Here is a 16,186-nt window from a genome sequence, read left to right on the forward strand (position 1 = left end):
TTAGAAACATGTTTGTCTGCAAAGTTATATGTCTGGTTCTGGTGAAAAATTCAGTTTTTACATAGAGGTATGGAGTTTTAAACATTAATAAAGTTCTTGGGCTTAATCTATTGCCTTTTGGGAGAGGTATCATGAAAACGTATTAGAACTGTGGAAATAGACACTATCTGTTCAAATCTGCCTCCTTGACAGGATACTGAAGGATGGAAACTAAATTGATGTGGTATATTAAGTGTAGCATGACCCAGAACAACTGGTTTTGTAATGTTGGTTGTTGTTGTGGGTGTCACCAGTATTTGCCAGTATATAAAAAGTGAGCTGCATCTCCATGGGTTCAGTCTTAGAGCACCAGCTGGTGAGCAATGCAAGGATCAGACTTGTAACCGACTTACATCATCTTCAACATGAAGATAGCCAAAGTGCCAATGCTTCTGACCCTGGCTCTTTGCCTCATACAAGGTGAGCAATTTGCATATAATCTAAGCCTCTTGCCACACATGGCAAAGTCCTGGTCAAGGACTTGTCTCCTTCCCCTTACTCTTAATATGTTTGTATGTATATATGTACGTGTGTGTGTATAATCTTGAAATATCTTGCCAGACACAGAGTTTTGAAGAATTATATATGTGGCTTAATAAGTATGTTGTTATCTTTAAAAGTGGCAAGTAGTTTGATGTAATCTGAATTTTTATCCATGAGAATTCTTTCTATTAAATCTATATTAGTTCTGAAAAGCTAATAGATTCTTCTCCATCTTCCCCTCACCGAGCATATCAATTCATACTGACAAGAATTACATATATAATAGATATTTAAAACTTAGATGTATATTTTATAAAGAATAATACTATATTTATAAACTAGCTATTAAAAAGTCAACTTCAATCATCTATTCTTATTTTAAAGTAGTAGTACCTTCCAGCAATATTTTATTTTGTGTTATCAAATCCTAAATGGGTTGAAAGCATTTCTCCTAAAGGCTAAGAGACTTTTGTGGGAAGTAGAAGGTAGGTTTTTGCAGCTGCTGTTTGAATTTGAAGGGAACATGAGTTGCCCAGACTCAGTCTTGCTCTGAAGCATTTGTATTTTTTAAAGGAAGGTCTCAGAGTCAGAAGATCATTATACGTAAATGATGCTCACTTTCCTAAGATAAGTGTGTACATACAAAAAGCAGTCTGTTAATGAAACAGTATAATAGCCTATGATTTTAATGAATCTTAATTTTTGTCAGATCTCTAATTTTTGTAGCGGTAATAAGGAGACAGAGTTGACAGATTTCAAAATATTTCATTTTATGAGTATATATAATATAACTTTATGCTACATTAATTATACTTTTAAATTATAATTGATATGCTATATTCGATATTTGTTATATTATAATTTTAAAAGAAGTCTTTTTACTTTGCTGTGAAAGGATCTCTTTGAAATTAAATATTTTGAGAGGGTAAAAAAGTACGAGTATTATTTTCCAAAGTAATTAGACCTTTATGAGTGACTAGACCTCTGTGAACATATGTACTGGTTTCCTGGTGCAGTGCCCTCATTTTGTTTGCCAAGGTAAATTTTAATGTGTTCAAAAATAATTTGTGGTTTTATAACGTGCCGCCATTAAAATAAGCAGGCACTGCACTGAGTGAATTGTTTATTTGTTGAATATTTTACATTCTCTTAACTTTAGTTTCTGTATTTTTGTCCCAGATGCTGCCAGTGAGGATGAAAATCAGGTTAGTCCTGCTTTTTCTGTTCATTGAATCCATTCCAAGATCTCTAAAGTAAAATGGCCTGTGGCCAACACCTTCGCATTAATAATGCATACATATTATACTGATAGGTACTAATAGCTTTTGTTAAAAACACAGAAACAGGTCTTTATGAAGGAAGACATGAATCACTCACGGACATGCAAACACACACACATCTATCCATGGATTAATGATGGTGGATGTCTGCAAGAGGCAATCTGTCCTGCTAAAGGAGTGCTCTAAAATTCCAAAAACAAACCAGTGAATTAGTATTATTCGATTTAACAACTGACAAGTCATGACAGACATAGAAAGCAGAAATAAGTGTTCTTGTGGCCATTGTGGATAAAGGGGTTGTCTGGACCTTGTATATAGTCAGTGTATATATTTCATTCACTAAATATTTAGTGAGCATCTGTCATCTATCAGTCAGACCCTGTTTGAGTTGTTGGGGATATTGGAAAATAAGGAAAATAGACAAGAATCCTGTCCTTGGGGAACTTACACCTTAGTGGAGGAAAACAGATAAGTTAATAAAGAAATTAGTAAAATATATAGCACATTAAATAATGATTAGTGCTAAGAGGAAAATGAAGGAGGAAGGAAGATAGGAATTTCTGAGGATGGAGGTGGTATCAGTTCTTCTTAGGATAGTCAAGTAAGTTTGCTCTGAAAAGATAGTATTAGAACAAGGATCTGAAGGGAGTAAGTCCTGAAGATAGAAGAACCTGGAATGGTAGAGGCCTTGATTCAGGAGGGTGCTTAGCCAACACTTAGAAATCTTTGGTTTAAGCAATAAAAGAATAATTTCCTATAGAAGTTATTTTTTATCAATTTGGAAAAAATAAGTCCAGAGCCAAACACACACACACACACACACACACACACACACACACCTATGCCATTAATACAGCACTTAAACAGTGCTAGATATATAGCAAATATGGGCTATGTCTCTTAAAAGCTGTGAACATTAAAATGATAAAACAATAAAACAACCCTTTTCTATAATGAAACTCATAGAACTATTGTTAAAATACTCTCTTGCTATATTTTTCTGTAACAACTTTTTTAAAGAAACATTTCAGGAATGTTCTAGGAAATTTCATCATAGCTTATATTATTTCATCTAAATTTGCTGTGTAAGGAGAGGCTCAAGAAACCTCTATGGGATAAGTAGGGTAGTAGAGTAGAGTAGAAAAAAAGTTGGATTTGGGGGAATCAAAGAACATGCTTACTAGCATGTTAGTTGCTTACTAGCAAAAGAAGAGTATTGTGTAAATCTTATTGTGCAGGAAACCATAATCTTCTTTTTCAGAGTCTTTGATAATGGGTGGTGATTCTGGTGGATATTTCTAATTTTGCAACTGTGACTTTTTATACCATTAAAATCTATTTCACTGGAAAATATTTTTAAAATAAATGTAGCCACCCTTGATGTTGGTATGAACAAGAAGAACACAAAGAAATAACTATGTGTCTGGAAATATTTCTTACAACCGTCTATGTAAATTTTGTCAGAAGTTAAAAGTATTGATTTAGTCTTTCTTACAGTGCTGGAATTTTTATTTTCCAAATTCAGTAGATTGAGTTCTTACTGGTGCCAGAAAACCATGTTGAATGATATAATCATGAGCCAGCACAGCATGGAAAAGTACTGTGGTGATCTCCAAGGATCTTTACCATATACGTGAATTTGTCATCACAGAAGGGTTATTATAAAGCCAAAAGGACCTTGTTAGTGCTCTAACACAGAGTGCGGTTGATGCCAGCTCCTGGGGGATTTTATTGTGCTATTGGAGGAGGGACAGTAGAGGACAATGGGTACATCCCGGCCAGTGAAGGAAGGAGTTGGGCCCTGGAGGGCTTGAGTTGTTCTGAGACACCGGGAGAAAACACAAGCAACAGCAACAATAACAAAACAAAATGGAAATAAGCCAAAGACTGGAAGGTGGACTGCAAGTAAACACTTGCTGAAAAGTCATCCCCCTACCTCAGGATGCTGTTTTGGTGTAGATCTGTTCCTGTTTCAACCCTCCCTTGTCGGTAATTGAGAGGACATTGTTTCCGAGAGAAAATCCACCTCCTGAGAGAAAACCCACCTCCTGCTTTCAATTTGTATGGCCTTTTCCTGTTTTTGCCAAGAGAATACGTTGGATTATTTTGTAACTCAGAAAAACAGCATCGTATTCTATCTTAACTACTTAAACTAATTAATCTTGACCTTCTCTCTGGGTCTTGGTTGTCCATCTGTTAAAAAAAAAAACAAAGTGGGTCTTTCTAGGAATTAGGCATTCATCTCATTGTGACACTGGAGAAGTCCAATGCAGGAATTATCCTAATTAGTAATGTTCTTTTTCAACTGACCACTAAAACCTTTTAAAAGCTTCATTCTAATGTTTCATAAATCTTTGTTTTCAATACTTTCTTTAAGACCTGCCTCGCAAGGGATATTATTCTATCACAAAAAAACACCAGACTCTTCTCTGATTCTATGACAAAGTTTTATCTAGACTTTATAGAATCAGTTATATCTGGTGAGCTGAGCAGTAACTTGCAATGTTGGCATAAGATACCATAGAATCAGAGGGACATGTGGGTGGCTCAGTGGTTTAGTGTCTGCCTTCAGCTCAGGGCATGATCCCCAGGTCCTGGGATCGAGTCCCGCTTCAGGCTCCCTGCATGGAGCCTGCTTCTCCCTCTGCCTATGTCTCTGCCTCTCTCTCTCTGTGTCTCTCATGAATAAATAAATAAAATCTTTAAAAAATACTGTAAAATCAGAGACTGAGACACAAGAGGCCCAGTCGTCAGGCTGTTGCCCAAAATTATTGCTGTGCTACTCAGATAAGATCACTGGGTGGTGATAAAAGTATTAGAGATATTTTAGTAGGTCACCATGAGCAAAATTTCCCAGGGCTGGTCTCTGATATTATTTATTTCTTCTTCTTCACCATTAATCATTCTGCAAGTGCTACCAACTGCGTCCCATGTTTAAGAGGCGAGGTGAAGTACATCATAATCCATTCGACAGTCAGCACAGTTTAGGCAAGAATGCTTCTGCCTTAGTGCCATATCCATGCACCTAGCTATACCCGTGGCACCTAACAAAGTAAATTAATATCATAATGAGTTTTTGTTGGCTGATTGAATGATTATTATAAAGATATAGGAAGCTGGACAGAATTCTTTTTTTTAATTCAATTAACATGTAGTATATTATTGTTTCAAGGGTAGAGTTCAGTGGTTTGTTAACACACAGTGCTCATTACATCATGTGATGTGCTCTCCGTAATGCCCATCATGCAGTTATTTCATCCCCTAACTCCTTCCCTCCAGCACCCCTCTGTTTGTTTCCTATGGTTAGCAGTCTTTTATGTTTGTCTCCCTCTCTGATTACAACTTATTTTTTCCCTCCCTTCCTCTGTGCTCCTGTTTTATTTCTTAAATTCTACACATGAGTGAAATTATATGATAATTGTTTTTCTCTGATTGACTTATTTCGCTTAGCATAATACACTCTAGCTCCATCGCAAATGACAAGATTTCATTTTTTGATGGCTGAGTAATATTCTGTTGTGGATGGATGGATAGATAGATAGATAGATGATAGATAGATAGATATCTTTATCCATTCATCTGTTGATGGACATCTGGGCTCTTTCCGTAGTTTGGCTGTTGTGCATACTGCTGCTATAAACACTGAGGGATAGGTGCCCCTTCCTATCACTGCATTCATATCTTAGGGATAGATACCTAGTAGTGTAACTGCTGCATTGTAGGGTAGCTCTACTTTTAACTTTTTGAGGAACCTCTGTACTGTTTTCCAGAGTGGTTGCACCAGCTTGCATTCCCACCAGTAGTGTACTAGGTTTCCCCTTTTTCCACATTCCCACCAACACTTGTTGTTTCCTAACTTATTAATTTTGAGGCTGGACAGAATTCTATAATCAGTTCTTTAAAAGAGGTTGTATTTGTCAGATTTAGAGCAAAGGCTTGATTTAATTTCTTTTTTCTTTTCAAAATAATAATAATTTCTTGCTTCTTTTCTATTTTTTAAAAATATTTTTATTTATGTATTTATTTGAGGGAGAGAGGGAGGAGAGAGAGAGAGAAAAAAAAAAAACATGTGGGTGGAGGGGCAGAGGGAGAAGCAAACTTGCCACTGAGCAGGGAGCCCAGTGCAGGACTCAATCCCAAGACCCTGGGATCATGATTTGAGCCAAAGGCAGCTGCTTAACCAACTGAGCCACCCCAGCACCCTAATTTCTTTTTTCCTGATGCAAACACCTTGAAGCAGTATTTTTTTTTTTGCAAAATCAAAATAAAACCAAAAAACTCACAAAACTTAGATTCCAAAGGCTTGCTTTAAAGACCCAGTGGATTTTCTAAACTAATAGGAAATATATCATTAAATCAGTACTTTGAGAGCTAATGCAAATGCACCATTGGTTTTAAGTTCCTAGAAAAGAGTGACATATAGCAAGCCTTCCATGAAATATATTGAATTAACCTTTTCAGCAATCTTTTCATGTTCCTTTTGACAGCAATTAGTATTGACCTACTGTGTGCTAGGTATTTTATATGTGTCATATTCCAATAATAATAACAACAACAATAATAAAGGAGAAAAAAAGGGGGAGGAGGATAATGTAAAATATTGATTACTATGTATCAAGCACTTTGAAAGTTTTACATGCTTACAATACTTAATCCTCATAATACATACAGAACATATGAAATTATATCCTCTATTTTTACAGACAGGGTAAGTTAGCCATTGAGAAGATAATTCGCTAAGGCTATTGGGCTTGTAAAAGACAACCCTGGAATAAAGGTCAGGTCTTTCCATTTCACTAATTGTTTTTGGATGAATGCTTTTTAAGTAGATTTGCAGTCTCCAACAGATGATCCAGTCATTGTTTTTGATTGTGATATTTGTGTCAATTGAGTGAATGGCTTCTCTACAAAGCAAGTATTGGTCATTAAATAATATTGCTCAAGGAAGTTCTTAGAAGGTAAAGTCTTGCTTTGATGAGATTTCAGTAAACACGCTTTTTTTCATCTTTTCCTTAGGAAACATGTAATGAATATCGGACATTGATGAAAAATGGAAAATTATTTTGTTCCCAAGATAAAAAACTTTTTCAAAGCCCCGATGGAATAGCATTCATCAATAGATGTGCCACCTGCAAAATGATGTTGTGAGTAAAATCTCTCTTTAAGTGTTTGAGTTACCAGCTATCCTCTGGACTAGTGAATGTATTTTTTTTATATTCTGTCAAATATATTTTTCTGAATCTGAAAGGTTAAATAAAAATGCTTAGCAGATCAGTCTGACACCTACTATCAGGTGAAGTTGGATAAATGCCACCTACTTGAAAAAATTTTAATAATCACTCAAATGGCATTCCAAAACATTCCAGAGGATCCAGAGTTAATACCTTCTGTAGCACTTAATAGTCTTTTGAAGATGTAGTTCCACTTTGAGTTTCCTAACTCTGGGAAAAAAGAATTCTTGGGTCTCTTAAGCCCTGACTCTGTTGTATACTCAGGCCTGAGAAAAGCCCCCTAGGAATGATATCAAACTCTCCTTATGGCAGCCAACCAGTAGAAGGATTTAAGCAGGACACACCCTGACCCTGTGAGCTGCCAGTTTCTCTAGACATCTAGGATTACACTAGGATAAGATGGTCTAAAGAATTGATTTTAGCTTCCACCTCCCTGCAGCTCCGGAAGGGTGAGTGTCCTGAAAGTTCACCGACATGTATGCAATGCTTCTTAGTTGGTTTCCTTCTCTTCAGGGACACCCAAAGGTGGAAGAAGGCTTGGCATCAACCAAAAATCCTCAACTCAAAGTGTTCAGTTTGTTTTTGAACAAGGAGGTCATCTTTGTTTTCTGACCACTATCAAAACTTCAACACTGATACCAAGCCAATACTAAGCTTATCCATTTAAGATAATTATGTTATAATTAGCTTTTTAAATGCCAAGTGGTATGTCTCAGGGGATTTAATTTGACATAGTCAATAAGTTTGGGATAATGAAGCTGTAATCATCATGCTGCTCCTAGTGAAGAAATTGTGGAGGTTGGAAGAAAAGGGCAAGACTTAGGGGATGGGGATGGGGAAGACCCAGGGCAAGCTGAGCAATTCTCTTATTCTCTTGAAAGCTGAATGTAAACCAGCAGATATATTATTTATTATAAAACTTCCTTCTTGTTATATAGGATGCCCTGATAGGAGACTAAAACTATGAATATGAATATAGTATATTTACTGAAAAATAATTTAAAACAAAAATAAAATGTCTTGAAACATACAAGGTAGTTTATCTCTTTGAAATCACTCAATTATTATTTTTGTTACCTATTTAAATTATGTTGGAGTAAACTTGGTTTCTAATACTGGAAAGGAGATGTACAAGGCATAAAAACTATCTTCAAATGTCTGAATTTGCTCTGTGGGACCTTAGAGTTTAGAACCAGAACCAAAACAGGCAGATAGATTTCGGTTCAGTGTGAATATAGTCCTTCAAAGAGACTATTCCAATGATGGTAGAGATGGCTTTTAGAGTTGGTGACCACCGGGATGTTGGAAGCAGTTAAATGGGTGGAGGACTAATCTGTTGGTTGTGCAGTTAAAAGAAGAGATTCCTGCTTTCTGTAGAGCCATGTCTGAGATTTTTTTCAGCACTGAGGAGAGTTTATGGTAACTTAGGTCGTTTCTGCACATATCTACCTCTACTTCTGATATACTAGAGTTAGCTGAGGATAAGAGACAAAATTAAGTTTGACATGTATATTATTATCCTTAAAATTGGGAAAGCATGTCTAAGCTATGCTACTTCCCACTCTCTTTCAGGGAGAAAGAAGCAAAATCCCAGAAAAGAGCCAGCTATTTAACGAGAGCCTCCCGGGCCATTGCCTCAGACAAGGTGAGATTATCTGAAGTCAACTTGTCATATCTGCTTTCAAGATTATGTCTGACTCTACTTAGAACTGTTTGTTTGTTTCCTAATTACTAGGTCATACCTGTTGTGAAGCCAACTACTTAGAAGGGAGGGAACATGGCTTAGTCCAGGGGTGGGCTAAATATCTGGTACAGCTTGTCCATATGCCCAACCCATGACCCGACTCTCAGAAACCACTTTGGGCACTGACAGACACTAGGAGGTGGAGTGAGGGAGTGTGAGATCTGCCTTCCATGGCCATTTCTCATCCCTCCTGGCCTGCCTCAGCTTCAACAAAAGCCGTCATGGAACTTCAGAACTAAGTTCAAATGTCAGAATTCTTACACTCTGTGTCACTGGGACAATTTATGTCTCTCTCTCTGGGTCTCAATTTTTTCATCTGTGAGACGGAATATGGATCAAATGAGAAACTAACTCTTAAAAGCCAGATACAGTATTTAACATATGTTAGCAGGTGTCTGATTTCTGATTCATTTTATTTTTTCTTTTTTTCCTTCACATTCTCCTGCATGTTCTTTCTGACACCTAGAGAGTTTCCCTAACTCACCTAAAGTTGCTTGTTTACATCTATTTTGCAGATTGGAATACAGGCTAATATATGTTTCAGAAGAGTATTCTGTGGTTAAAAAAATGTTATTAATAAATTTATTAAATTTTTTAATAAAAAGGGAATAAAATGAAAGAAACTGTACAGATGCAAGCCACCACCCAATGATTTTACTTTGTAATTTTCTTAATTTATACAATTTTTTTATTTCTACAAAAAAATTAAAATGCTAGACCCAGATTGAGGGACATTTCTAGCTTACACTCTGTCACAGTAAACTGTTGACAAAGCTGGGGGTTATCACTAGGAATCCTCACAACTACTCATATCTCTCCAATCTCCCAGGTAGCTTCTTCTCCCATATCTTCTTTCTCTTCCTCCTCTCCTCTCCCTGACACATAATTAAAGTGATCAGTCAGGGGAGGCACACCCAAATTACCATAACATCCCTGGATTAACCACACTAAAATTTTTCCCTATAAACGTTACTCAGGAATGTCTGAGAATCTCAGTTTCCACAGTAAATCTACTCAACCAAATTCTTTGCTTTAACTCAACCAGTCTCACTTTTAAAAGAGTAACACAGTCACCCCTCAATTGGCCTATCACTGCAAATCCTTTATCTGAGCAAAAGCAAGCAGCTTCTGTCTTTTACAAAATCTGTGGAGGTCAGAAAAGTTTCCTGGTAAATTCCAATTCTGCTTTGTCACATTTAGAGACGGACTCATTCACTGAGATCTATTCTCCTTCTCCATCCTCTCCTCCCCATCTTTCTCCTTCAAGAAAAACTGATCATGATGTTTTAAGGTATAAAATACAAGCAAATGACAAATAAAAAAATGAAATACACACCCATACCAATTCTAACAAAAGTATTTCTAAATTTGCTAGTCAGATGTTTTCACGTGTAGACACACATTTACTAAATTTGATCAAATAAGATTTTTAAGGAAGAAAATTTTGGAATTCTGAACCTTTATACCTTTCCGTTATCATTTCATGCCTATATTATGATTTTTACCTCTTAAGTTCTTATGGTTACTTGTTTTGCTACCGAGGAAAATATTTATAAATTAAGGTTGTTCACATTTGACTGTGGGCCTTTCGCGTAATTTCTGCTTAGGTTTTTACTTGTTTGTGTTTGAATGCACTCATGTAATTAAACTGTTTTTGTTGTTACTTTCTCTTCACCATGAGAGAGAAAAATCTACCCACTTTCTCTGCTTAGATTCCTCCCATCAAAAATCAACCCTGAGGCTCACTTTCAGGATAAGGTGCTCTTTTTGTTCAAGAATTTTCCTCCTACTATAGAGATCCTTTCTCTCTTGCATCATCAATTTCTTCTTCACTAAAGTGTCATTTTTTTAACTTTCCAACTCTAATATCCAATCCATCAACAACTCTCATTGGTATTGTCTCCAAAGTGTATCTCAAATATGACTTCTTTTCACCATTTTCATTTCTATCACCCATAGTTCAATTCCTCACAATCTTTAATGTATTTGGTCCATCTAGGGACTTTCATTTTTTAATTGACTCATTTATTCAATGTTTCTCATTGAGTTAGGTTGCCAACTGTGTACGATATTATGTTCATATGTGTGTATATGTGAATTTCTGAGCTCCTTATTCAGATGAGCTCATTCCTTTAATAACTAATTAAGCAGGTCACCTTTCTTAAATCATCTTTCTCCAAGTTGACCTACCTATACATAGATGTATATTTACTTGTATATTAGAAATAAAAAGTTTATTGAGTTTATGAAAAATCCAACTTGAGTTTGGAAACCTGAAGTGATTAGGGGTACAAAGAATTTATAAATAAATTTGAGCAAAATTGACTTTTTAATATTAACTTGCCCAATTCAAGAGCACAGAATACCTTATCATTAATATTATTCATAATAATTTCTGTGTACTTTATGAAATCTATTAAGCGTTTTCCACAGATTTTTATACCTTTTGCTAATACCTAGAAAATTTGTAATTTTACTGATATTTTGCTTGTTTTTTTTGTTGTTTATGGTATTTCTATCTGGTTATTGTTGGTATAGAGAAATTCTATTGTTTTCTACAGGTTGATCTTACATTGAATAGCTTTATGATATCTTCTGTTAATTCTGATAGTTTATCTATTAACTCATCATTTTTTCTTGGTAGTTGATCACATTATCTGCATAATAGGAGATAATAGGTGTTTTATAACTTCCTTTTCCATTTTATCACTCCATTATATCTTCTCCTTTTCTTATATCATTGGCCAGAATCTAGAATTCCATAGTTAAACAATAATAATAATAATGATAATAATGAACATCAGATTGCCTTATCTTCATATATTAAAAAGGAATATATATCTAGGGTTTCTCCATTAAGTATGTTTACTGTAGGTATTTTTAAATAAACTTTAGCAGGTTTAGAAAATTCCTTTCTATTCTTAATCTCCTGAATCTGTTTTAATGAAAATCAAATGTCTTCTATAGCTGTTGAAATAATTTTTTGATATTTTCTTTTTAAGTCTATTAATGTAATAAATTTCTTGATAAATTTGCTAATGTTAAACTATTAATGTTTTCTTAGGGTAAATCATACCTAACCATAATACATTTTTAATACACTCTTTAATTTGAATAGTTAGTATTTTATTTAGAAAATTTGAAACTATTTTCATAAGTAAAATGAGTGTATACTTTTCTCTTTTTAATTATTTTTGTCTGGCTTTGAAATCAATATAAAATTACCCTGAGAAGTAGCACCTAAGGCTGTGGCTGAATAAGGAGATCAGCAAATCCTTTATCCAGAAAACAACTATAAATTGAGACAAAACTGACCAAAACAACTGTTATAGCACTCTGGAAATTGACAAATAGTCTATGTCAATTTGACTAGCATTTATGTTTGAAAAATGCTAAATTTTGAATTGAAACAATGGTGGTGGTGAGGGCCTGTGATGTTCTTGTTTAGGGATATTGCCATCTTACTCCTGTTGTTTGATTGGTATGGAGGGTCTGCTTTCATAGGGCAGGCTACTCTGAGGGTCAGCAACTGCACCGTCCTTATTAAAGTAATTTAGAGTAGTGGGCAACAATCATATCCAGAGATGTTTTCATTGGATGCCATGATCTTCATTCACTAAGAATAAAGACAGTGGCCTGAATTTGTAGCATGGTTGAGGCAAGCATATTTCTGGCTGAGTCTTCATACATGGGCAGCAGAGAGCAAAGAGGGACCAAGCAATTCACAAAGTTTTAGCTGACCATAAGACTGTGCACAAGCACTTAGAAAACACACATGAAGCATCTCTTTCTGCCCATAGGTCCTGTCCTCGTGCTTTAATAAAACCACCTTTTTTTGAAAAGCAAGCACAAATGAAAACAATCCCAGTGGAAAGTAAATGCTGGGCTAGATGTAAATATATCCAGAATTTTGAGTGCCCTACCCAGTATATACAGGCCTAACTGCAGGCAGTGGAAGCTTTACTAGCCTGAGGTGTTTGAGCAAAAACTGTGTCTAATTGTTGGCCAAGTGCTATAAATATTTCCATAGCAGACAACACTGATAGCTGCACACTATGGGATAGCAAGATATCAGAGAGTTAGCCCAGCCAAAGATGCAAGTAAGCAATAAAATAAGTAAGCAAATAAGCAAAAAAAATTTGTTTAGTGAAATCATTATCCAAAAGTTCCAACCAACCTTCAACAAAAATTATGAAACATGAAAAGTCAATGGAAGGTATAACCCATACTCAGAGGGAAAGAAAAGTCAATGGAAACTATCTAAGTGCCTCTGGATGTTAGATTTCACAGACTTGAAGCAGCTGTTTTAAAAATGTTCAAATATGAAAGAAAACCATATTTGAATCATTAAAGGAAAGTATAATAACAATGAGTAAACAAATAGAAATTTTCAGTAAATAGAGATGGACATAGACAAAGATATATATTTCAAATAGAAATTCTGGAGTTGACAAGCATAACTCAAATAAAAAATTCATTAGAGACGTTCAAAAGTAGCTTTGGGGTTGCATAAGCAAGAATTAGTAAATTTGTAGAAAGATCAATAAACATTAACAATAGAAGTAGAGAAAAAATATTGATGAAAAATGGAGTCAGGTCTCTGAGGTGGCAAGCATGCCAAAACATATGCAATAGAAATACCAAAAATAAAGGAGAGAAAAAATAGACAGAAAAACTCTTTCAAGAAATAATGGCCTAAAATGTATCATTTGATTTTAAAAAATTACTCATTATATTCAAGAATTTCAGCAAGTCCCAAACAGGATAAATATAAAGAGATCAAAACTTAGGCCTATCACAGTCAAAATGTTGAAATCAAGAGGAAAAAAAAAAAAGTAAAATGACACATTTTATATAACGGTTACAATTAATGACTGGCTTCTCATCTAAAATAATGAAGGCCAGGGATCCCTGGGTGACGCAGTGGTTTGGCGCCTGCCTTTGGCCCAAGGCGCGATCCTGGAGACCCGGGATCTAGTCCCAAGTCGGGCTCCCGGTGCATGGAGCCTGCTTCTCCCTCTGCCTGTGTCTCTGCCTCTCTCTCTCTCTCTCTCTGTGTGACTATCATAGATAAATAAAAATTTTAAAAAAATAATGAAGGCCAGAAGACAATGGAAAGGCATGCTTAAAGTACTGAAAGAAAAAAAAATGTTTATCAATATTCTATATCCACCAAAATTAATCTATAAAGTTAAGTTGAATAAAGATATTTCCAAATCAATGAAAAATGAGAAAATTTTTTGCCTTCAGACCTGTCTTACAAGTAATAGTAAGAGTAGTCCTTTAGTGGAAAGGAAATTACTTCTGGCTGGTAACTTGGATTTACAGAAAGAAATGAAAAGCATTAGAAATGGTAAATATATGTGTTAATATGAACTACTTTATATATTTCCCTTATTTTCACCTCATTTCTTTCATTTAAAAAAAAAAAAAACTTTTTAAAGATTTACTTTTCAAGTAATCTCTACACCTGACATGGGGCTTGAAGTCATGACTCCAAGATCAAGAGTCACATGCTCTACTGACTGGGCCAGCCAGGTGCCCCTCACCTAGTTTCTTTTAAATATATAATATTATATAAAGCAAGATAACTGTAGCACAAAGGGGAATAAAGGAAATAGAGCTGTGTTGGGGCAAAGCTTCTATATTTTACCAGAATTGGATATTAATCTGTAATAGCTTGTGATAAATTAGGAGGCATATTGCAATTGCTAGAGTAACTGGCAAGAAAATGACATATATAATAAATATATAAAATCAACAGAAGAATTAAAAAGACACACTAGAAATATTTAACCAAAAAGAAGGCAGCGGTGGAGGAATAAAGAAGTAAAAAAGGGTAAGAGCACATTGAAAACAGAAACATAGCAAATCTAAATATAACTATATCAATAATTATACTAAATGTAAATGATTTACACATTCCAATCAAAAAGTGGAGATTGTTGTAAGATAAACAAAGCAATCCTAAACTATCTCCAATCTCCAATAGATCCTCCTTAAATCCAAAGACACAAGGAGTATGAAATGATAAATGATACTACCATGCCAAATATAAAATGAGAGAGGAGGATTTGCTACATTACCATCTGACAAAATAGATATTAAGACAAATAATATTACTGGAGACAAATAGGGACATTTTTATAATTTAAAAGTATTAATACATCAGGAGATATAACAATCATAAATATATATGCTCCTTCTAACAGAGGCTCAAAATATATGAGACTAGATATGCTATAATTAAATGAAGAAATAGATAATTCAACAATAATAGTTAGAAATTTTAATACTCTGCTTTTAAAAATTGACAGGACAACTAGACAAAATATCATCAAAGATATAGAATACTTGAATAACACTAGGAACTGACTGAAATATAAAATGTTTCCCCAATGACATTATTTTTAAGGAACAATGAAACATTCTACAAAATAACTAAATATTAGGATATAAAATATATTTTAATAAATTAAAAGAATTAAAATTTGAAAAATAGAATTGAATAGAAAATCAACAAGAGGAAGAAATTAAGGAAATACCCAAATATTTGGACAGTAAACAGCATACTTCTAAATAACTGATGGATAAAAGAAATAATCTTGAGAGAAATCAGAATATAATTTGAACTGAATAAAAACACAAAACACAATTCAAGAAATGAGTTTAGCTAAAGCATCGCATAGGGATCCCTGGGTGGCGCAGCGGTTTGGCGCCTGCCTTTGGCCCAGGGCGCGATCCTGGAGACCCGGGATCGAATCCCACGTCAGGCTCTCAGTGCATGGAGCCTGCTTCTCCCTCTGCCTATGTCTCTGCCTCTCTCTCTCTCTCTCTCTGTGACTATCATAAATAAATAAAAATTAAAAAAAATAAATAAATAAAGCATCGCATAGTGCTTTAAATGCCTAAGTCAGAGAAGAAGAAAGGTCACAAATTAATAATCATAACTTCTACGTTAAGAAACTTAGAAAAAGACAAGCAGGAGGAGCATAATAAAGATTACAGGCAGAAATCAATAAAATACAAAACATTAAGACAACGGAAAGTTAATAAACCAAATATTGGTTCTTTCAGAAGATTAACAAAGCTGACAAACCTTTAGACAAATTGACCTTAAAAAAAAGTGAGAGAGCAAAGACAAAAATTACCAAAATAGGGAATGAAATATAAAATATTAGTGTATACCCTAGAGAAATTATAAGGATTATAGTAGAATATTATGAATAAATTTGTGACAAAAAAGTTAATAACTGACATGAAATGGAAAAATTCCTAGAAATACATGAATTACTAAAAAATGACCCAGAAGAAATAGAAAATCAAAATAGATGTATAGCAAGTAAACAAATTCAATCCATGATTAAGTCAAAGAAAGACTCCCCACCAAATATTGAAAGAAGAAATAA

At 34.6% G+C, this 16,186-nt stretch overlaps 1 protein-coding gene across 2 annotated transcripts in view; it reads left to right on the forward strand.

The window, feature by feature from the left end:
* The first annotated feature begins 319 nt into the window (after window positions 1-319).
* The window catches only part of SPINK5 (serine peptidase inhibitor Kazal type 5), an 80,376-nt gene continuing 64,509 nt past the window's right edge, over window positions 320-16,186 (forward strand). For both annotated transcript variants that reach the window (XM_077897787.1, XM_077897788.1), the window contains exons 1-4: window positions 320-459; window positions 1,702-1,727; window positions 6,819-6,946; window positions 8,606-8,678. In XM_077897787.1, coding sequence (XP_077753913.1) covers window positions 405-459; window positions 1,702-1,727; window positions 6,819-6,946; window positions 8,606-8,678 — 282 coding nt within the window. In that variant the 5' untranslated portion in view covers window positions 320-404. The remainder of the gene's footprint in view (window positions 460-1,701; window positions 1,728-6,818; window positions 6,947-8,605; window positions 8,679-16,186) is intronic.

Source organism: Canis aureus, chromosome 5 (assembly GCF_053574225.1).
Source record: "Canis aureus isolate CA01 chromosome 5, VMU_Caureus_v.1.0, whole genome shotgun sequence".
In the NCBI taxonomy this organism is placed as follows: Eukaryota; Metazoa; Chordata; class Mammalia; order Carnivora; family Canidae; genus Canis; species Canis aureus.